The sequence below is a fragment of the Theropithecus gelada genome, chromosome 15 (genome assembly GCF_003255815.1).
Source record: "Theropithecus gelada isolate Dixy chromosome 15, Tgel_1.0, whole genome shotgun sequence".
NCBI lineage: Eukaryota > Metazoa > Chordata > Mammalia > Primates > Cercopithecidae > Theropithecus > Theropithecus gelada.
This window is the reverse complement of record NC_037683.1, coordinates 7,107,483-7,130,530: the sequence shown is the minus strand read 5'-3', so window position 1 is coordinate 7,130,530 and position 23,048 is coordinate 7,107,483. Positions and strand designations below refer to the sequence as shown.

The 23,048-nt window shown below is 45.4% G+C and overlaps 1 protein-coding gene across 2 annotated transcripts in view; it reads right to left on the bottom strand.

The window, feature by feature from the left end:
* RAPGEF1 (Rap guanine nucleotide exchange factor 1) overlaps nt 1–23,048 on the bottom strand; it is a 159,176-nt gene that overhangs the window by 111,385 nt on the left and 24,743 nt on the right. The window contains exon 1 of one of the 2 annotated variants that reach the window (XM_025359106.1): nt 17,079–17,142. The exons of the other annotated variant lie outside the window; for it this stretch is intronic. Coding sequence (XP_025214891.1) covers nt 17,079–17,142 — 64 coding nt within the window. Of the gene's footprint in view, nt 1–17,078; nt 17,143–23,048 lie in introns of those variants that run through there. 2 annotated transcript variants of the gene reach the window in all.

Sequence of the window (23,048 nt, the reverse complement as noted above, 5' to 3'; positions counted from 1 at the left end):
TACTATTTTAATTGTTTTACACCTGTTGATATTTTTGACAAACTTCCCAAAATCAATTTTAGATTAAGTCTCTCTGACCTCAAATTCACTTTTGAGGTTTCTCAGTTGGGCCCCCAGAAAACATCAAAGGATGAGTCTCTCACCTTGAAAAAGAGAGACATTACTCCAATTAGGCTTATCTGATCATCTGATACGTTGTCAGTCATAATTTTGGTTATCATGATAACTTGTTGTATGCCACAGGAACAGCCAAATTTCCTTGTCAACTGAATTATTATAATGAACCCTCATCAGATCTCTAATCATGGTCGCTTTAAGTCTTGTTATCCACAGTTAATTGCTTTATTCTGATGCTTTTCTCAATGCTTTTTGCAAGCAACTATAATCCTAAAATGTTGTGTTTTCAAGGAGATTCACGGAAAGAGATCTCTGATAACTTTAAGATCATACCATTGGACTGGGTAAACGTTTCCATAACTCTGACAAAGAAACTGATGGGCTCGTGAAACTACTGACCAAGATCAAGCAGAACAAAAATTAATTACATGAAATGGAATAAAATGATAAATAATAATTGTGGGTTTTATGGTTTTTAATTTGACACATTGCCGGCATTTTATTTCTTACATTAAAAAAAAAAAAACACCTTTTTCCTTATATTAGCTTTCAGCAATTTGGTAAAGCTCTTATGAACGAAAATGAAATATTTATGTTTTCTCCCTACCTAATCTCTCCAGAATTCGGCAATTATCTGTGACTCTTCTTATCTTTGCGCTATCATTATTTCCATTAAGTTCAATATGCGTCTGCTCTTATAACAGAATATAGTTGGAAATATCAGTTTGGCTTCCTAGCTTTGAGGGTCCTCTAAAGGTTCAATCTGAGATTTCTTATCCAAAGTTCCAGCAAAGCAAACTTTGTGATTAATCACTAGCGTTACTATAGTTGTGTAAATAATCAGGTCAAATTTGACGAGACTAAGCTTATTTTGCAAAAAAAAAATTCACCTTGCTTTGATTATCTTTAGTAGAAATGAGGGTGACTGTAGGGAAAAAAACTATGTTTCAGAAGAAAAACTATAGTACACCTGTTATTAGACTGTAGCCCTGTTCATTGTTTTTGAGTTTTTACTATTTGTGGACTGAACTGGATCCGTAATTCTTCTACTTTCCTATTTGGAAACATTTGGCTACAACTCTCCAAATACGAACAAGAACTGCTCTGTCCCAGAAGCCCTACAAGCTGGAGCTTGACAACTCCATGTATATTACGAGGGACAGGTCTCATACCTGATATGTGGGCCACAGAGAGTTCACCCAAACACCAGATGTTACACTCACAGACAGTCAAACTGCAAACCAGGACAAGAAGCTGACAACTTCATGCTGTGGACAGCTTTTCCCAAGACATCAGAACAAGATGCTTTATCATAATGAGACTCTGACTCCTCTTGATTTTTCCTTGCTTATGCCTACCTTTTTCACTTGGCAGGATAATGCTATATCGCTGGAATTGCACAATCAGTAGCTTCTACAGAGACTTGATGAAAAAAATGGATCTGCCATGCCAAACCTAGTCATGGGATGGTAGGCAACAGAAATGTTACCTTCTAGCCAAACAGGAAATAATCTGCACAGTTGCTAATGCTTCTTGTTGCACGTGGATAAACCGAACAAATAAGCTGCTTGGCTAAAACAGGTAGATTCCTCATTTGGCTCATTATTTGATCTAAATGATTTCAGCTGGTTTGGTTCACGGGTACCCTGGCTAAGGGGCATACTCCAGACTCTTGGTATTATCATCCTCATAGTCATTAGCCATTAGACTACTTTTTTGAGAGTAGTCTCCTCTCAAAAAAGTCTTAAATGTGCATATGCAGCATCTGCTGAATGGTAAATGTTCTCTCTCTGGCTGGAATGATGGAGACTCCAAGAAATGCATGATAATGAGGACACCCATGAATGATGTGTTAAGATTCAAATCCTAAAATAATGATGACGGAGTAGTGCTGATGCCCTAAGCTTTGGTCACACTGTCTCCTAGGTGAGAGCGTGACAAAAAGGGAGAAATTGTTAAATTAACTTTATAGGAGGGCACTGGTTTGAACTGAGCTCCTGCAATAAGCCCAACAGACCAAACCAGAATGGCGCCACTCACGCTGAAGTTCCATACCACTAAGTCGAAATAAGATTTTTATTTGACCTTCCGAGAAATCAGGAGAGAGAGAATAGCCAAATCCCCAAACAGGTCAGTTGTAGCTGGATGATAAGAAAGTTCCCTCTGCTTTAACCTTTATAAGAAAAGTAACTCTGAAACAACCAACCTGCTTTTTATTTTCTGCTTCTGCTTTCCTCAGTTCTTTTCTTTCTATAAAAGCAACCTCCTCTGCTTGGCCCATCAGAACACTCAATTCTATTCAAGCGTTGCCCAATTCTGGAATCACAAGTACGAGCCAATTCAGGCCTTTACATTTGTTGTAATGTTGTCTTTTGACAATACCTTTTCAAATCCCAGATCCCATCCATTCCCAAGTCCTCTTGGAGTTTCCATTATATCCAGGGAATCTGTCCCACTGCCACCACCCTTATCCAAGCTGCCGTCGTCTGCCTGCAAATACAAGACAGCCTAAGAATTCCATTCTTGCCCTTCCGAGGCTTTCTCCCACTGCAGCCAGGGCAATCTCATCAATTTTTCAAAGCACAAATCTTGTATCCTCTCAATCAGTTTCTCTCTCTCTCTCTCTCACACACACACACACACACACTCTCTCTCTCTCTCTCCCCAAACACTTAATGGCTATTTAGCTTGAGCTTGAGTTTAAGTGCTCTTAAACTCAAGGCTTTCACAGGCCCTACAAAATCCATCTCACCGCCTCTCCCAACCTCTGCCTCAGGTCTCTGCCCACTGTTTTCTCACCTAGACAGTATCCTCTCCCTCCCCGAGGGCCCACCTCACATTTCACCTAGTTAACTCTGACTTACCCTTCAGATCCTAGTTCTGATCTTTCATAGTATTTACTAGTCTGTAATTACAGGGCAGGGGCTGGGGGAGGAACTCTGCCTTTTTCAGTCAGGGTTCCAGCAGAGAACGAGGCCTAATACCCTAGGGCATGCACTGGATGTACTGAATGAATTTCATCAGCTGTGTCACACTCCTGGAAGAGCTGAAGAGCTGAATAGTCACAGAGTTCTGTATTGTGTGGTTCAGATGAGGAACCCAGGTTTGAAAAGCTTTGTGCCAAATACTACTTGACACAGAGTAGGTGCTCACAGGTTTGTTGAGTTAAAATGAAACAGAAATGTAATCTTGCAATGACCCCCAAGGCTGGCATGCTCTCGCTCACTCTGCTCCAGTCACACTAGTCTCGTGCTGTTCCTTCAATACCTACCAGGTCCCCCTGCCTGGCATGCCTGTGCCCCAGTTATCTGCTTGGCCAACTCCCTCACCTTCTCAAGACTTGATGCAGATCTCACCTTTCAATGAGGCCACCCCGGACACCCTCTTTAGCTCTGCAACCTGACCCCATCCAGAAAACCTGGAATTCCGGATGCCCCCTTATCCTCCTTCCTACAGCACTCATCACCTTCACACTTTCTTTACATGCAGCTCACTAATGGATAATGTTGATTGTCTATTGTGTATTTTCCCCTACTAGGAAGATAGGTTTCATGAGGAGATCTGTAACCCAAGTGGCTAAAACAAGGCCTGGCACGTGTCTTATCAATGTTCACCAGATAAATGCATGAACGTGCTTCTTCTGAGTTACTACTCTCTCATAATTTGGAAGCACACAGGGGCTGCCTGGTTCCAATTCTGTAGATTCTTTAGCTCAAATCCCCGCCAATGATTAGAATGCCTCTCCATGTCCAGTTTCAAATTCCTGAGGCAGAACCAATTCACCCAGCTTGTCTTCCCAAAGCAGGCCACATGATAGAGGTCAATGGTAGCTACCCACGGATGAGCCATTTAGTGTAGAAGGGCCTCTCAGCATAACCGAAAAAGAGCAAAGCCATCTGAAGCTATTCAGTGTGGAAGCAAAAGCTCTCCCCAGATCGCAAGCGCACTGCTGTGTTACAGCAGAGGCCACACTGGGTATCAGTAGAGGCGGGGGCATCAGGAGCGAGTTGGATCAAGTTAGATGTTTAGCCGCCAATCCTGACCTTAGTGGGGGCTGCTGCCAGGACTGAGTGGTGTACCTCAATGTCTGGCTCACCCAGAAGAGGTGCATCACTCCCTCAGGAAACTTAACTTACATGTCTATATGCAGCCATCTGCTGAATGGGAAATGTTCTCTCTCTGGCTGGAATGATGGAAACTCCAAGAGATGCATGATAATGAGAACACCCATGAATGACGTGTTCCCATCTCATCTTCTCCATAAACAGATCTGTGGACAAGTGTAACCAGCAGACACTTAAATAAAAAATCAAAGTAACTCTGCAGGCAAGCAGGCATTCTTTAGAACTCCTCACTGCACCCTGTTCCCTGCTGCGGATTTTATAATGAACTGAAAGGCAGAGTGGCTGACACAAGCTGGACAGCTCTGGCTCAGGAAGATGTCTCGCGAAGCTGCAGTCACCTGAGGCCTGACTGGCGCTGGAAGAGCTGCTTCCCTTCCCTGTGGGCTGCTAGTTGGAGCCACAGACCCTCACCTGTGGCCTCGCCTCACCCCCAGGACAGCTGGTCTCCCCCAGGGCAGGGGATCCAAGAGAGATAGGCTGGCGGAAGCTACAGCATCTTGTATGACTTCTGCTGTATTCTACTGGTCACAAGACCAGCCCTGATGCAGAGAGGGAGGGGATGACACCTGCGTGTGAATACCAGGAGGCGGGGACCCCTGGACCATCCTAGAGAAGACATACCACACAGTCTGTTCATGTAGACAAAGGCCTATTTTTTAAGGGCTCAGAGCTAACAAAAGGTTTTTACATCTTAAAGGGCTTTAAAAAGGAAAATAAAGAAGCATATGTGACAGAGACCACATGTGGCCTGCAAAGCTTAAAATATTTACTATATGGTCTTTATAGAAAAAGTCTGATGATCTCCGATGTACACCATACTTTACAGACGATTTAAGGGATCTTTCAAGGCTAATTCTTCCTCTGTGCCATGTTCTCTTTATGCTCTGACTTTAGAATCTATCTCCCAAGTGAGCAACTCTATTGAAACAGGTGCTCAGCGAACTGTAGCTCTGAATATTGTAGCGGCAAGTGCTAAGAAATGAACAGCTTATCATAACCTGAACAGAAAGATAATAATCAAGGGTTCCTTGTCCATAAGGTGTCTGATAAATACAAACTCAGTGAATCAATGACTAAATGGATAAGAAATACTACAAGGATGCATCTTGAAAGTATGGAGCTCTCATGACAATAAAAATATCTTTAACCAATGATTTACAATATAAACACAACAAAATGTGAAGGCGCTATCATAACAATGACAGCTGAAATTTATCGAGGGCTAACTCTATGCCAAGTATTGTCAAGTATTCTTGCATTCACGCCTCATACGCTGAGGCAGGTGCCTTCATTTTACAGATGAGTAAATTGAGGCTGACAGAAATGAAGTAATTTCCCCAAGATTACACTGATACATAAGTAGCAGGACTATTTTCTCGTAGCAAGCTACATAAAAAAGTAAGGAGCAACTCTGCATCCTGAATGTCATGCCTGAGATCAGTTTGCTGAAAGCGCAGCAGAGACAGCAGCCCTCCGCTGGCTCAGGCTTCTCCTCCATCCCTTCTTGCTCCCTCCCTCCCTCACACTCAGCTGGCTCGGATCCCAACCCAGCGACTCCAAGAAGGGCCCAGTTCCGGACTTCCTATATAAGCAAGGTCACAGAGACTTGAAATGGGTGATTGAACCTAATTACTCACTGCTCTGCTCCCTCTATCCAAAGACAGTTGGAAAACATTTTCACTGAGGTCCTTTGCCGAGATTGTGGACTGAGCACAGGACCTACCTCCTGCTTTCCCAAATGAGCGAAGTGGCTGGCAGCTGCTCTAGCTCTGGGGCCAACAAGGTTTTGACACTTGAACTAGGAGAGGGCAGACAGAAGGCTGCAGCTCTTGCAGCAAAATGCAGGGCTGTCAGGTATACACCCAGGACACACTGCAGCCGCTGCAACAGAACTGAGCTCTAGGCCAAGGGTTTCCGAGGCAGACACAAAGAGATCTTGCTCTCCCTGAATGGCCTTGGAGACGGCTCAAGGTGCCCACTCTTCCCAGATTCGTGAACCTGAGGGTACAGGACCTGCTCAAGACTATACAACCAGTGGCAGAGCCAAAGTTCCCTGATGCTAATTCAAATTTTCCCACATTTTGGATTCTGCTCTTGGAAAGCTTGAAGTCCACTTAGTTGAAAAGACAGTTGATTATGACAAGTTCTGGAGGGAAGAGGACCTGGGCAGAGGGAGCCTGGACTAGAGGTTGAGTGTACCTGTGTCAGGGACAGAAAGAGAGGGGCCAGGGTAAACGCAGACAGAGGAAGTCAGAGACCTGGAACAAAGTGGGGCGTGAAGGGGAACATGTGTGACTATCTGGACAGGAGAGTCAGCTGACCAAGGACAAGGGCAAAGACTGTCAAAGAGCACTGAGGGACCAGCTGAGAGCAGAGACATGAATCTCTGTCAGTAACATACCACTGTGACCTCAATGGGATTCTGATAGAGTTGTCCAATCCCCGCACAGTAAACATGCAAGCCACAACAAGATGACCACCTCCCTCAGTCCACCCTGATTATGAGATAATCATCATCCACAAAAATATTCTTCCCACGCCTGACAAGCAAAGGGAGGAGGGCCCTCTAGTCTGCCCTTGTAAACAGACACTTGCAGGAAGGGAGAACAGGGAAGAAAGGCGCTTTGACGTCAGAGACCAGTTTAGGTCCCAATTCTGCCACTTACTAGCTGCATGATCTTGAACAAGTTACTAGACACTTGGTGACCTGGTTTTCTCATCTGTAAAATCAAAATCATACTACCTACCCCAAAGAACTCTTGTGACGATCGAAAGCAACATGCTTAGCTCACAGACAGCTGTGACAGATTGTCTGCAGTAATGGCCAAATGATTCCCTGCTCCTTATACCCACAGCTTGGCAAGATGACTCTGCACTCTCCTGTTAGAAGGACGGGTAGAGGGAGGGGGCAGGTCTCTCTCTCCGTTCCCCTTGAATCTGGGCTGGCCTGTGGCCTGCTTTAGCCAATGAAAAGAAGTGGAGGTGACTATGCGCCTTCTGACCTGGGGCCTCAGCCCCCCACCCCGCCTCTGAGGTGAGCAACCCCATCAGGGGAGGGACCCTGGGCTAGCCTGAGGCCCATGGATAAGCCCTCCCAGCTGCTGATTGTAGACATCTGAGGGACCCTAGGCAAGACCAGGAGCCCAGCAGCCCAGCCTGAACTGCCAGCTGCAGAAGTGTAAACTAGGTGCCCAGTTGTTCTTTAAGCTCCCTAAATACCGGGGTGATTTGTCAGCAATGATGGAGTAATACTCAATGCGCTGCAGCTGATAATCAGGACTTCTCTCCTGTCCGGCAATTCTCCTGGTCTTGAGCGATGTTTCCATCTCTACCAGGTCATTCCCATCAGCATGCAACCTTGCCATTATTTCACCGTTTATAAAAAAACTTTCCCTTGACCCCAATACCCTTAACAACTACCACCTTGTGTCTTCACTCCCACTTTCAGCAAAACTCCAAGAAAGGCCCATGCTTTTGGAAAGGCCTCTGCTTGTTCTTTGACACTTTCATATTCAACACTCCACTGACACTTTTTTTTTTTTGAGGCGGAGTTTCGCTCTTGTTGCCCAGGCTGGAGTGCAATGGCATGATCTTGGCTCACTGCAACCTCTGCCTCTCAGGTTCAAGCGAGTCTCCTGCCTCAGCCTCCCGAGTAGCTGGGATTACAGGCATGTGCCACCACGCCTGGCTAATTTTGTATTTTTAGTAAAGACGGGGTTTCTCCATGTTGGTCAAGCTGGTCTCAAACTCCCGACCTCAGGTGATTCGCCTGCCTCGGCCTCCCAAAGTGCTGGGATTATAGGCTTGAGCCACTGCGCCCGGCCGACACTTCTTGTCGAGGTCTCCAGTGACCACTGTGTTACTGAATGCCAAGGCCAAGTCTTGGCCCTCACGTGACTTGACGCAGTCAGCACCATGTGTCACCGCAGCCCCCTCTCAGCCTCCTCCTCAGGAACACTTTCTGCAGCTGGCTTCTGAACACCAGTCTACTGCTTTCCCCCTACCTTCCTGCAAGGTCTCTCAAGGTTTCTGCTGGCGCTCCCTCATCTCCTCCACCTCCTAATGCTGGGGTGCTCTGGGGCTCAGGCTATGGCCCCTGCTCTTCTCTGACTTACTTGCTGGTAATCTCACCCAGTCTCATAGCTTTAAACACTGTCTCTATGTCAACAACTCTCAAAAAAGCCTACACTTCTTTTCTGAACTCCAGATCTTTATAGTCCAGATTTTAATGGCCTAATGGCCACCTCCTTGATCTCTGACAGGCACCTCAAACTCACTCTGTACCCACACAGCCCCAATCGTCCCCCACAATCTGTGCCACTGGAGCACTCCTGCTTCGAACGTCAACCTTCTGATGCTCAGGCCAAAACCACTGGGGTTGTCCTAGACTCCTCTTTGTCTCTTGCACCCCGTACTCAACCCCTCAGCAAATCCCACTGGCTCTCCCTTCCAAGTCCTTACAGTCATCTCAAGGCCTGGCCTCATCTGCCATGGGTCTCCAGCCGCCGTCCTAGTCACACACTCCCGGCTCAGGACTTCTGTGCCACCTCTTCCTTTTCCGGAGCACGCCTGCCCAGACATCTGCAACGTATAGGCTTCTGCTCCTTATTTCTGATCACTCTTCCTTTCCATCACACGTAAAACTAACAACCCTCTTCCCCCGGCATCCTGTCCCCTCCCCTAGCTCCTCTATGTGATACCTGTCATCCAAAAGCCTACATACTATACTTGTTCATATGTCAACTAAAAACTCCAGAGGGCAGAGATGTCTTATGTTCCTCATTAGGTACCCCCCGTGCCTGGAACAGTGGTGACATAGGACCTGTTCAATAAACATTTGTTGGATGAATGAACATCCAATCAATAAATGAACAAACATAGAAACAATGGAATTTTTTTTAGTACAGTGTCCCATTTAATGGTAAAGGAAAAATGCTGAAAGCCTCTATAGTTAATCACGAGGTTCTACAAAACTTCCACTGTCTATTTCTCCTTACAGTGGTGAGAAGGAGAAAGAGGTCTCCATTTGCATAGATGGAAACCTGAATGTGTGTGTGCCGGGGAAGCCAGAAGGCTCGCTGAACGACCCCAGTCAAACAGGAGGCAGCTGGGGGGGTCATGGTTCAGTCGTCTTCTGGCCCCCAAATCACAAGATTCTTTGACCTTTTTAAACTGATGAGTGACCTGCTTCTGGATTCCAGAGTAAGAATGACTGCAGAGAACACCCGAACCAAAGCCACACTGCAGGTCAGGGATTGACAAACTCCTGCCCACAGCCCAAGTTCACCCGGACCTGTCTGTGCAGGCTGCTTGTTCGTAGCCTGCAAGTGAAGAATGGTTTTCATATTTTTAAATGATTTCACTTTAAACGGTTTTATGGGTATCTGTATAATAGTCTTAATTTTGCTTCTTGGGCCTGCAAAGCGTAAAATATTCACGACTTGGCGCTTTTAGAAGTTCACCAACCCCTGGGGGCAAACTCCTTGGTAGTCCATGAGGCCCCTGAAACAGCCACCCAGGTATTTCAGCAAAAAGTAACATCTGAAATGAAATGCCTTAGAAGCAATCAGCAAAAAGTGATTGGAAAAGTGATTAGAGATAAAGTGGCCACTGGCCATGGCTATTATCTAAAATAATGGTGACACCCTCTACACAGCTGGGAAAGAAATAGCCAAACACGGAAATGTATTTTACGCATGTTCCCAGGGTAAAGCATATCCGAAAGCCAATGGCTACGATAGATATTGTTCTAAATTTGGAGGTATCTGATGACAGAATGAAGTTTCCTTCCCTTTTCTTACCCACACCCAAAACTACACCCATACTTCTCATGAGAAAAATTCTGTCACACTTAGGGTTTCCATTTCCAACATCAGATCTTTCACTTAAGAAAAAGCCCATTTCTGGGACACTTTAGTTACCTATCAACTGCTCCCAAATGGAAGCTCCTAATATACACAGACCTTTCAGTGCCACACCTGGCAAAGAGGAAGCCACAGGCATTATTGTAACACTGTATCCCAATATGTTATTATTGTATCATTGTTACATATATTATTGTATCACATATTATATATGATACAATACATAAGGGATTGCATATACAATGTATTGAATATTCTGTAACATGTAAATATAAAATCATAACATATACAGTATGTTGTATGGTTTTATATTATTACATGCATTATTATATCACTGTTACATTGCTATCCTAACTTAGGAGACACAAAGCCACACATTAGCTGCAGGGCTTCAGATAAGTTACTTCACTTCTAGAAGCCTCCATTTCTTCATTGGCAAAATTAGGGAATAATTTGAGATTTTTACTCTTCTCTTCTAGTTCAAGATGTCTGTGACTCCAAAGTCATGTTAAATAATCTTTTGTTTACCTTTTTCTCCTACCCCGAACCAGTTTATGACTACATCCCAATACGGCTTCTAAGCTCACTGATGAACCAATGGCCTTGTCCATTATATTCACTCCAACACCCTGACGCTCTGCACTAGTTGATTCAAACCGCCCTCCCAGCAAGCTGTTTAATGTATCTATTTTCCTAACAACGAAATTGATGCTCTTGTCATACATATGCACTTGGGGAAATGGTTAGCCCTCTACAGAAGCAGGGAAGAGGGATTGTTGGGTCATTAGTCACACTGCCTAACAGTAAGCATTACATTAACAATGTTAATAACACTTCTGGGCTCGCTCTGTCTCTTTCATGTGAAGAAACTAAGTATTTAATAATCACTGCTCTCTGGGAGGCAGAAGACAAAAAGTTGTGATGGTAATTGGGTATGCTTAAATAAGGCCTCATGTCTCTTTTCTATGAAACTCAGCACTTGAATGAGATTGAGTCAAGCCCTAAGCAAATGACTGTGGGAAATTAGAATTTTCCAACGAAATGGATTCTTAACACTGATAATAGCTTTTGAACTTCCCATACCCTTTCTCTGAGTCTCATGCCATCAGATAATTCATCAAAATGGCGTTTGTAAGTGTAGTTTACGTTTTATAAGAGGAATGATTTCAAAATAATATTCAGTGCTGATGTGCTTGTGAGTAACTGGTAAATTTATACATCACTCATGAAAATGCATCACTTTTGGAAAACAACAAGGCAAGATCCTTAAAGCTATTTCTATGTTCCTGGCTTGGGAACTTTACACTGGGAACTTATCCTAAGGACATGATCCAACAGAATCACAAAACTATATTAATGAAGCTACTTACTGCTGCCTGACCTGTAAAAAGTGGAAATAATTTCAATATTCAACAGCGGGTGAATGATTTCATAAGTTATGGAACAGTAACATGATGGAATGTCACAATCATAGTAGATATTAAGACCACATAGAAGCATAAAATTAAAAGAAAAAAAAGCAAAATTATTTGCACATGTTGACAACTCTATGAAAAATATGCATCGTGTGCAGCCGCTCTGAAAAAGAATAATGGCACCAACTAACACTTTTGCCGCCTTACTATGTTTTAGGTCATTCATTCATTTTAAGACAGGGTCTCAGCTCACCCAGGCTGACATGCAGGGAGGATCACCTAAGTCCAGGAGGCAGAGGCTGTAGTGAGTCATGATCATGCCACTGAATGTGTGCCACCATGCCCAGTTAATTTAATTTTATTTTTAAAATTTTTTTGCAGACAGGGTCTTACTATGTTGTCCAGGCTGGTCTTGAACTCCTGAGCTCAAGCGATCCTCCCACCTCAGCCTTCCAAAGTGCGGGGATTATAGGTGTGAGCCATCATGCCCAGTCTTTTATGTCTTTTAGGCTTAGACACTCAACATACATTTTCTTGTTTGCATTGTGTCCGTTTGCTCCAATGTTTTTCTTTAATAATGTAACATCATTTCAACCAAAATCAAATGTAACTTCGCTGTATGTGACCTAAAAGTAATAACAACAATAAACACTGACTGGATACTGACTGCAAGCCAGGCACCATCCTAAGCACTTTGCATGGACAGACTCCTTCATCCTTACATCTCCCTAGGAAGTGAGCACTATTTGCAGATGAGGAAATTGAGGCCCAGAAATTAAGTAACTTGCTGAAGGTCAGCCAATTAGAAAGTGGGAGAACAAAGACTCCACCCTGGCACCCGGGCTCCAGAGTTCTAAAGAAATTTTCAAAGAAATTCAACACCATAAAAAGCTCTCCTGTGATCTCTCAGCTCAGCCAAACCCAGGCTGTCTAAGCAGGTACTGAATGCTCCAGGAGCTAGCAGATCTGAAAGGCAGTGTGACCAATGCTGATGGTCACTCATGCACGCATGGCCTGCAAGGGGTCCTTCAAGACCAGGGGATGGGACTGGGATGAAGCCAGGCAGATAATCCATGTCCATGGATCTGGTAAATCCAAGGTTCTCTCTACTATGCAATGCATAACAAGAATCACTATTATTCATTAAATGCTCACTGTATGCTAAGGGCTATAACCCCTTTATGTGAATTATCTCATTAGTGCTCACAGTAGTCCTTCAAAGTATGCATTATTATTAATCTCGTTTAGAGATCAGGAAACAGGCCTGGAAATGTGAAGTGATTTGTCTTGCCTTACTTATAAGCTAGAATGCACTGAGCTGGGGGTTATTGCAGCACCCAGCCCTTGTGCATTCCGGATCAATATTAATTAGCTGGCACACGGGCATCCAGTTGCACCAGATGCTACTTTGCCATCTAGTGTGCAGAGGCGAGTCTAAACACCTTTGCTGGCTGGAATGCAAACATTTCTAAATTTGCCCCTATGGCAGAGCAACCACTCGCATTCAGAACTGAGGCAAATCCTTAACTCACCCCCTGCCACCCCCAGCCCCACCTGGGCCTGCCAATCTGCTTCCAGCACAGCAAACCCCACAATCCACCAAGGCCTGTGGGCTGAAGCTTTTTATACTCAGCTCTTCTACTAAGGGTGTTAATTTCATTCGCTCACACCCACACTGTGTACAAACATGCAAATCATTAACATTTCCATTTACCAGGCTGGTATGGCCTGGAGCTGCTGGGATTTTTGAAGGAGATAACAATTCAATTTGCAATTACTGCTGCAATTTTTAATTCCCAAGGAAACTTCTGTCAGTGCTGTACTCCCAAGAGCCAAAATGAACAGTGTAAGCAACTCTTCAAATTATTTCGAAAGAGAGAAAAAAAAAGAGAGGAAAGGAAGGAATAAAAGGAAAGGAAAGAAGGAAAGGAGCCAGTCAGGCAGGGTGCCTGCCTATCTCTGGGAGGGCAGGATTATAAGCCTATTTCAGAGAAGTTCAATTTAGCTCTAAATTTCAAAGTTTCCTCCAGCTGTATGAATCAACAACTAAATGTTGACTCTTTAAGAGGGGCTTTTGTGAAGCAATATTTGCAATTGAACAATCATCAATACATTTACTGTTTGTAAACTCAGAATTGCTGTGGGATAGAGGAAGGTGTACCTATTTTCATTCTCCAACGTTTCTACTTTGGGCAATGAAAGGCTAAGAACGAACATTTCCAGGTCCCAAATAACCACCTGCCACCTTCCAAGTCCCAAATACACCTGCCGGCACTGGTAACTACTATTTATTGCATGTCCACTGTGCACTGTGCACCAGGAACCACCATGCCCTGCATACGCCTACCTTTCTTTATACCAGCAGCGAAACTACAGCCAGGCAGCACTCACAGAGGGCACATGTGCCAGGCACCGTGCAAGTGCCGAGGACAAAACAACGAACCCTGCAACTGCCTGCCCTCAGGTGGTTTACAATCAAGTGGTAAACAGATCAATTAAAAAAAAAAAAAAAAACCCGCAGATGTAAATTAAATAACACAATAAGATGCAGTCACTTGGAACAGGCCACTGCAGACAAGAAAGCCAGGGCATTTGGCATTAGAAAATGCATCTGTTCAAGGTCGGAGAGCCGGCTGGGCCAGAACTCTGGCTGGAACTCTCAGGATCACACTTGAGCCACTGCCTCGTGCCACTTCCCATCTTATTTTTTTCTGTTTGGGGCCTGCTGGAACTCACTATGGTAATACACATGAGTCAGATTTCTCAACCCCAAAGAGCATCCATTATTGTAAAAAACATTTTCTTATGTGTGGGGTTGGTCCTGAGAGCTATCAAAAAATAAAAACCAGAACCATAAGTCGGACAGTATAGTGGTCCCCTCATCGGGTATGTGTCCCACACTGTCTCAAATCACTAGACAAGCTTCTCTAGCCAGCATAAAATGCAGGTGGAGGCTGTGAGATTCATGTTTTTCACACTGGTGTTCTGCCCCTGTGGCTTTTCAACTCCCCAGGTGTACGACATGGAAACACAAGTAAACGATCTAAATGGCAGATAAAAGTTTCCTTTAAATTTGCCTTTGGAATGCACTCTGGGCCTGCCCTTCCTAATCATGATCATCTTTGGCTCTGGTTAAAGTCTTATTCTCCGGAGCACCTAACACAGGGGCACCGGGGCAGAAATCAGGGGCCGTCTGGGCTGTCCCAACTGCCTGTAGCAAATCCACATAATGATATGCCCGGGATTCCCATTCGCCTGTCCCTAAACTAGACACAGACAGTGCTACTTGCCCTGGAACCTGGGGCCATCATTCATCCACCAAGATTTCACAACCACGTTGAATGTGGGCTGCAGATCAGGGTCATGGTGGTGCCCTGGGATTCTTGTTTTTTTTGAAACGGGGGTTTTGCTTTGTCACCCAGGCTGGAGTGCAATGGTGCAATCTCGACTCACTGCAACCTCTGCCTCCTAGGTTCAAGCAATCCTCCCATCTCAGCCTCCCGAGTAGCTGGGACTACATGCGCGCACCGCCATGCCTGGTTAATTTTTTGTATTTTTGGTAGAGATGGGGTTTTGCCATGTTGCCCAGGCTGGTCTTGGTTTCGAACTCCTGAGCTCAAGTGATCCGCCTGCCTCGGCCTCCCAAAGTGCTGGGATTACAGTATTGTTTTTAATTGGAGAAAAGGCATACAAATTTATTAACGTGTACACAGGGAAAATCACAGAGTGATTATGATTTTAGACAGTAAATTATAGACAGCATAACTCTTCACCCCTAAATACTTCAGCATGACTATTCAAAAAAGCACATACTCCTACATGACTCAGCACCGTATCACACATAATCACATGAACAACAGTTCCTCATTATAATCCACCATGGAGTTCACATTCAAATTTCCCAAACTGTCCCCCAATGTCTTTAATAGCTGTTTTGTTCAAACCAGGATCCAATGAAGGACTGCTAAGGAGTACCCTTTCCAAAGTAACATGTTAGACAAAAGAATGACTCATGGAAAGTCAGAAGGGCTGGAACCTGACAGTAAATTAGCATCCCACCTACTTGCTTTTTAAGAGAAAAAGATCTATCATTTGACAAACAGCAACTGCTCTTAACATTTCCATGCATTTTCTTCCAGTTATTTTTTTTTCTTTTCATAAACACACCCATATATGCAGCTGTGAACAAACTGTCTTGCTACTGATCAAATGCTACCGCAACTTCTTCTGGCAAGAAGAGACCAAGACCTGGTGAACTCTCGCATATGTCATCTCTGGCATGCCTGCCAGCCGGCCGGCCTCCTGGGTCAGTAACTATGAAAAAAGGCCACTGAGTGCGTCAGAAGACTGCCCTGCACTGAGACACTATTAAAGGTCCTTGAGTTCCAAATGTACCACTGCACTGCTCTGTGGCCCTGCCAACTTCCCCCTTCTCAAGCTGACATGACCCCAAGCCCTAGAAAGACAGAGCAGGTGTCAGGAGAGGCTGCTGTCCCACTTCCTGGGTGTCCGGGATGGATAAATGTTAAGATTTTACAGAAAGTACCTTGAAAGTACTTTGGAATTTTTGGAAGTGCTATATATTTAAAAGCTGTTAATAACATTCTCTAAACCAAAAATATCACAAAAGCCTCAAACTACTAGCTATCAAAGCTTTGACTTGGAATATCTCTTTCTTTTTTTTTTTTTTTTGAGACAGTTTCACTCTGCTACTCAGGCTGGAGTGCAGAGGTGCAATCTCAGCTACTGCAACCTCCACATTCTGAGTTCAAGCGATTCTCCTGTCTCAGCCTGTAGCTGGGAATACAGGTGCCTGCCACCACGCCTGGCTAATTTTTGTATTATTAGTAGAGGCGGGGTTTCACCATGTTGGCCAGGCTGGACTCGAACTCCTGACCTCAAGTGATCTGCCCACCTTAGCCTCCCAAAGTGCCGGGATTACAGGCGTAAGCCCCTGCGCCTGGCTGACTTAGAATGTTTCTAAAAAAGTAAAAATTTTCTGCCACGTGCGTTGGCTCACACTTGGGATCCCAGCACTCTGGGAGGCAGAGGCAGGTGGGTCATGAGGTCAGGAGTTCCAGACCAGCCTGGCCAAGATGGTGAAACCCCATTTCTACTAAAAATACAAAAATTAGCCGGGCGGGTGCAGTGGCGGGTGCCTGTAATCCCAGCTACTCAGGAGGCTGAGGCAGAGAATTGCTTGAACCTGGGAGGCGGAAGTTGCAGTGAGCCGAGATCGTGCCACTGCACTCCAGCCTGAGTGACAGAGCGAGGCTCCGTCTCAAAAAAAGTAAAAATTTTCAACAGACACATACTCCACTGAATGAAACATCTCAAGCTGAACCTAAACCCTCAGCCAAACCAAGCCCTCATATTGAGAGAGGAATCATCTTATTCCTCAGAAGAATTGTGAATTTTCTTGAAACCATGTTGGATTACCAGTGCTTTCTGCTCTGGAAAGTGATTCCCCAGGCACTTCAGCTCTGGTGCTGGGCCAGTCTCTCAGAGAAAACTGCCTTCTTGCTTCTTCCTGGAAAGGAAGCCCAGGGCTTTCTTACCTTGTTTCCAGGGGTACAGATGACTTCGTTTCAAGGGCTTCTGTTTTTCAATAGCATTGCCCATTTTAAAGCCAGAGGACACAGGGCCCTTCCCAGCCCCGGCGTTTTTCTGGAACAGCAACTGAGGACCGAGTCACTGGCTGAAAGGGGATCATCTCTTGGACATCCCAAACCACCCAGCAGCAGAGCCCAGGCAGCCTCACAAGGGAAGCTTGAGGAATGTAATTCTGAACAGTCTTTGCCTTCTGCCTTTCAAAATCCCTTTGGCCCCAGGGAGGAAATAAGAAGAAAGGGCTTGTTATCGCCCTACCGGTGTGTCTCAGGCATGGTCTATATTAAGAAGCTCTTTCGTCGGCATCCTTTTGACGCTTTATTACTCATCAGCACAGCAGTGGCTGGAAAGATGAATTTTATGTCCAAATACTTTTAATACCACTTTTCCCCGCAGAAGAAATGGGGAATCAGGTGATCAAAAAAGCTGAAAGTCATGAATGAAACATTCTGGGGCATGCCAGGAGAAACATTTTCACATAGACCCTTATGCCACGCCTTCTATTTCAGAGTCCCACGCTCAGACCAGTGTGTACCACGTAACAAGTACTGTCAGAGAGAACAAGCTGATTTCACTAATGCTGTGTTTCCAAGGGAAACACAAAACAAAACAAGACACCAAAAAACACTGCTACACCTCAGTCTCCAAAGAAGAAAACACCTTGGGGACAAACACAGCTAAGAATTTATAACCTCACGTTCCAAACTTCCACTGCACTTTGGGAAAAATTTTGCTGGAGAAAGTGCTACACTACCTAAATTCTGAACAATGGGTTTTCTGGAAGAAAAGAAGGGAATGAGGCCGGGCGCGGTGGCTCAAGCCTGTAATCCCAGCACTTTGGGAGGCCGAGGCGGGTGGATCACGAGGTCAGGAGATCGAGACTATCCTGGCTAACATGGTGAAACCCCGTCTCTACTAAAAATACAAAAAAACTAGCCGGGCGTGGTGGCGGGCGCCTGTAGTCCCAGCTACTTGGAGGCTGAGGCGGGAGAATGGCGTGAACCCGGGAGGTGGAGCTTGCAGTGAGCCAAGATCGCGCCACTGCACTCCAGCCTGGGCGACAGAGCGAGACTCCGTCTCAAAAAAAAAAAAAAAAAAAAAAAGAAAAGAAGGGAATGAAATCAATCATATATTCTTGGTAAAAAGGAAGACAATGTCGAGGTGGATGAAAAGATTTCATTTATTTTAGTCCCAGAGTTTGAGGTTATAAAACTCCTCAAGAATCCCCACAGCATGATATGGGTAAGAATGCAGGCTCTGAGCTGGGCGAGGTGGCTCACGCCTGTAATCCCAGCACTTTGGGAGGCTGAAGTGGGTGGATTACTTGAGGCCAGGAGTTCAAAATCAGGCTGGCCAACATGGTGAAACCCTGTCTCTACTAACAATACAAAAATTAGCCGGGCGTGGTGGCACAAAACTGTAATCCCAGTGACTTGGGAGGCAGAGGCAGGAAAATCACTTGAGGCCAGGAGTTCAAAACCAGACTGGCCAACATGGTGAAACCCTGTCTCTACTAACAATACAAATATTAGCCGGGCGTGGTGGCACAAAACTGTAATCCCAGTGACCTGGGAGGCTGAGGCAGGAGAATCACTTGAACCTGGAAGGGGGAGGTTGCAGCAAGCCGAGATCACGTCACTGCACTCCAGCCTGGGTGCAAATCCTAGCTCTGCCCCTTGGCTTTGCCAATTGAGCACAGTAGCCTCAGTTTCCTTATCTGTTAACTGGGCATAATTGCAGTCCCACCTCCTCAGCTGTAATAAGAATCAAATACAAGAGAACATTTGTGAAGTACCTAGCATGCTGCCTGACACTCAGGAAGTCCTTGGTGAATATTTATCTTTGTTTTGGGGGGAGGGCATGAACAGGGTCTTGCTGTGTCACCCAGGCTGGAGTGTAGGGGTGCAATCATGGCTCACTGCAACCTCAACCTCCCGGACCCAAGCAATCCTCCTGCCTCAGCCTCCCAAGAAGCTAGGACTACAGGTACATGCCACCTTGCCTGGCTAATTTTTAAAACTTTTTGTAGAGACAGGGTCTCCCTATGTTGCTCAGGCTGGTCTCAAACTCCTGGCCTCAAGTAAAACTCCTGCCTCAGCCTCCCATAGTCCTGGGATTACAGGTGTAAGCCACTGCACTCTACTTATTTTATTTTATTTTATTTATTTTTTGAGACAGAGTCTTGCTCTGCAACCCAGGCAGGAGTGCAGTGGCGCAATCTCAGCTCCCTGCAACCTCTGCTTCCTGAGCTCAAGTGATTCTCTTGCCTCAGGCTCCTGAATAGCTGGATTATAGGTGTGCACCACCATGCCCAGCTAATTTTTGAATTTTTAGTCGAGATGGCGGTTCGTCATGTTGGCCAGGTTGGTCTCAAACTCCTGACCTTAAGTGATCCGTCCACCTCGGCCTCCCAAAGTGCTGGGATTACAGACGTGAGCACCACGTCCAGTCCTTCAATGTCTGGCTTCGGTCAATTTAGCCAAAAGCACCAAAGTAAATTTATTTTACAGAGTTGGATGGTAAAAAATGGGAGTAAGTATAGAACTGGAGTAGAATTTGAGACAACATTCCATAAAAGACCCACAGAGCCAGAGAGACTAAGTTTAAGAGGCACTTAACGCCCTGTTAGTTTCTGGGCGCAGTGGGTCACTGTTATACCAGGCCCTTCCTTTCTAAAGGAGGGGGAAATCATCTTTCCAATTTATGCAAAACAGACAAAACCAAAATCCAAATCTCTACAAAATCTTAAGGCCTCATATTTTGATCTACCAATACAGAGGTCATTTTTGCAAAATCACGGCCTGAGATTCCAAACTTGGCAAAGCAAACGGTATGTGTCTGTCGCACCCTCTCCAATGAGGCGGCAGGAAACAGCATGCGTGCAGAGGCTCCCCGTTTCCCTCACAGAGCCGCAAGCTCCTCCCCAGATTAAACTGCAGCCACAAACTGTTAGAAAGCACAGGGAACCCCCATCACGCTAGAGGGGTCCAATGAAACCAGTTGCACAGCAGAATACCTGCCACACAGTAGGTGCTTAATAGCTCTCTGTTGAATAAATAGGTGGAGAGGTGACGGAATAAACCAATGAGAATTATCCCCAACATACACACACTGATTGTCCTCTCCCCCTGGAATGCGTTAATCAGAGTTTCTAATCCATAAGATAAACTCTCCTCTCCTAGCAAGAGTCGGAGGGTGTGGGTGGCTGGGGCCTGTTTCCTCCACTTCCCCACTCCTTAGCTCAGGCCACTCCCAGCCCTGGAGTTGCTTCCCTCTCAGGAGTGCAAAGCCCCTGAAGTCAGGAGCCGTGTCTGCGGCAGCTCCTCGAGGCCTCTGTGCACACAGAGAATAATGGGTCACAGTCACAGAACCTGGGCTCAGGTGTGCGCTCCGTCATTTCTTAGCTGGGGGCCAACACATTCGTAATGTTGTTTCCATGAAAAAACGCATCCTGGGTTCCAAACAACTAATTTACTGATGAACCTTTAGAATGAACTGGACATTTCCCTGAGGGAAGAGCTTTGAAATGAGGACCCTGTGGTCCAACCACTTCTCAATCATGGCTCCCCCAAGGTAAGTCCAATGTGAACTGCTCAGGGGGAGAGGGAGGGGAACGGCAACAGAATAACCTAATCTTAAGAATTCCTCTCTAATCCCCAGCTCAGAAAGCGTCTTTTACAGTCATCCCCTCTGCAGTGTCCCAGACTAAGCCAGCGAGCAAGCAAACAAACAAAAAAACACAGAGCCACCCCCAAAGATCAATATGCCTGCAATCCAAGATGGGCAAGCGACCCACCTCCAGGGCACATTTCAGGGAGACAACACAAACCTTTTTTGATTCTTCACAAATGGGAAGCAGAGGGCGGACTGCACAGCCACTGTGACAAGTTTCCATGCCTTGCACAAATATGCCGAGAACGCTGTAACGGTACGAACTGCCTTCAATCAGACCCGACTTGGCCGTGTGTTATCAAGGTCACTCCTTCAGGGATGACTACTCCAAGCCCCAAATCTCCGTAAAACCCAAGGAGATCCACAAGATCATCTGCTCCAGCAAGCCCCTCCCCCATTTCACAGATTCTTCAGAGAGGGGCAGGGATCAAGGCTAGGCATTTAGTTGGAGGGCCAGATCCAACCCCCAAATCTTTATCTTTGGCTAGGAAAACCTCTGCCACCCATTCCCTCATGACAGGAGGAGGCAGGAGGACAGTGTGAAGGAACTGGCTTTGAAGGCCAGCTGGCCTGGTTTGAATCTCTGTGGGCACTTCCTAGCTGAGCAACTTTGGGATAGAAACTAAACCTCTCCACACCCTGTATTTTCACATACGTTCACGTGTACAACTATGTTATCTACTTCATGGGTAGTTTAAAGGTTAAATAAGAATTTAGATTGGGAGGCTGAGGTGGGAGGTTAAGACAGGAGAATCATTTGAGCCCAAGAGGTCAAGACTGCAGTGATTTGTGAACATACCACTGCACTCCAGTCTGGGCCACAGAGCGAGACCCCATCTCTAAAAAACTAAACTAAAATAAAGATGTTTCAAATTTGTGGGTACACAGCAGACACTCAATGAGAATAGCTACTGTCACTGTTTTTATTATTATTACCTATAAATCTCCAAGCTTTAGATACAATACATTGAAAAAAAATTATTTACCCTCACTAGGGATTTTCTCCCCCATATCAGAGTAAGATCCACTGCAATATTCTAGTAAATAATTCATTATCTTAGTACAATAAAAATAAAATTTATCTTACAAACATCTGTACCTCAGGAATAATTTTTTTTTTTAAGAGACAGGGTCTCCCTACATTGCCCAGCTGGCCTCGAACTCCGAGAAGTGATCCTCCTGCCTCAGCCTCCCGAGTAGCTGGACTTCAGGAGGAATGATACTTTGATTGTGGAACATGACATAAGCCGGAGGGGTAATATTGTGGCCACTGAAGTAGGAACATTTTAAGGAGCGCCTGTCCCTACACGCAAGACGCTGTTGGCTCCAGACAAACTCTGAGTCAGGATCCTGCAAGGCGGTGCTCACTTCTTGAAGGAGATTTTTTTTTTTTTTTTTTTAAAGATAGAAATGGCTCAGAAGGGAAGGGCTCGTGGATCCCTGTAATGTGCACATTCACCCACCCAGAACCAAAGAAACAGAGGCTGGGCTCTCAGGCGGGTACCCGGTAGCTGACACAAAGCTTTGTGTATGGAATTTGTCTGCTGGGAGGAAAGTCTGATGTTGGTCACTTCCCTCCTGGAGAAAAATACAACAATACGAGGAAGCGTCAAGCACTGTGGGAATGTTCCAAGTGCGAGTTCCAGCTCAGCCCAGAATATAAACAAAGGCAATGACCAGCCTGGAGGTCAGGCCCAGCAGAGCACTGAGGCAGAAAGTCTGGGAGCCACTCTTCTGTCTTCTGGGTTCTTAGACTCTGCCTCTTTTTTTTTTTTTTTTGAGACAGACTCTCCCTCTGTCATCCAGGTTGGAATGCAGTGGTGCAATCACAGCTCACTGCAGCATCCAACTGCTGGGCTCAAGCAATCCTCCTGTTTCAGCCTCCTGATTAGCTGGGACTATACGCACTTGCCACCATGCCTGGCTAATTATTAAAGTTATTTTTTGTAGAGATAGCATCTTGCTTGGTTGCCAGGCTGGTCTCAAACTCATGGCCTCAAGTGATCCTCTAGCCTCAGCCTCCCAAAGTGCTGGGATTATTGGCATGAGCCACCGAGTCTGGCCTAGACTGCTTTGAAGTAACTTTCCTATCCAGGCCTGGAGGAAATCATCGAAAGCAAAGGCCACCACGTGTCGAATGTCATAGGAAATACAAGCTCAGGGACTCTCTTATGACACACCTGCAAACCCATAGATCAGTCTCAGAATGTGATAGCTGGAGGAGCCTCAGAGATTTACTCAACAAA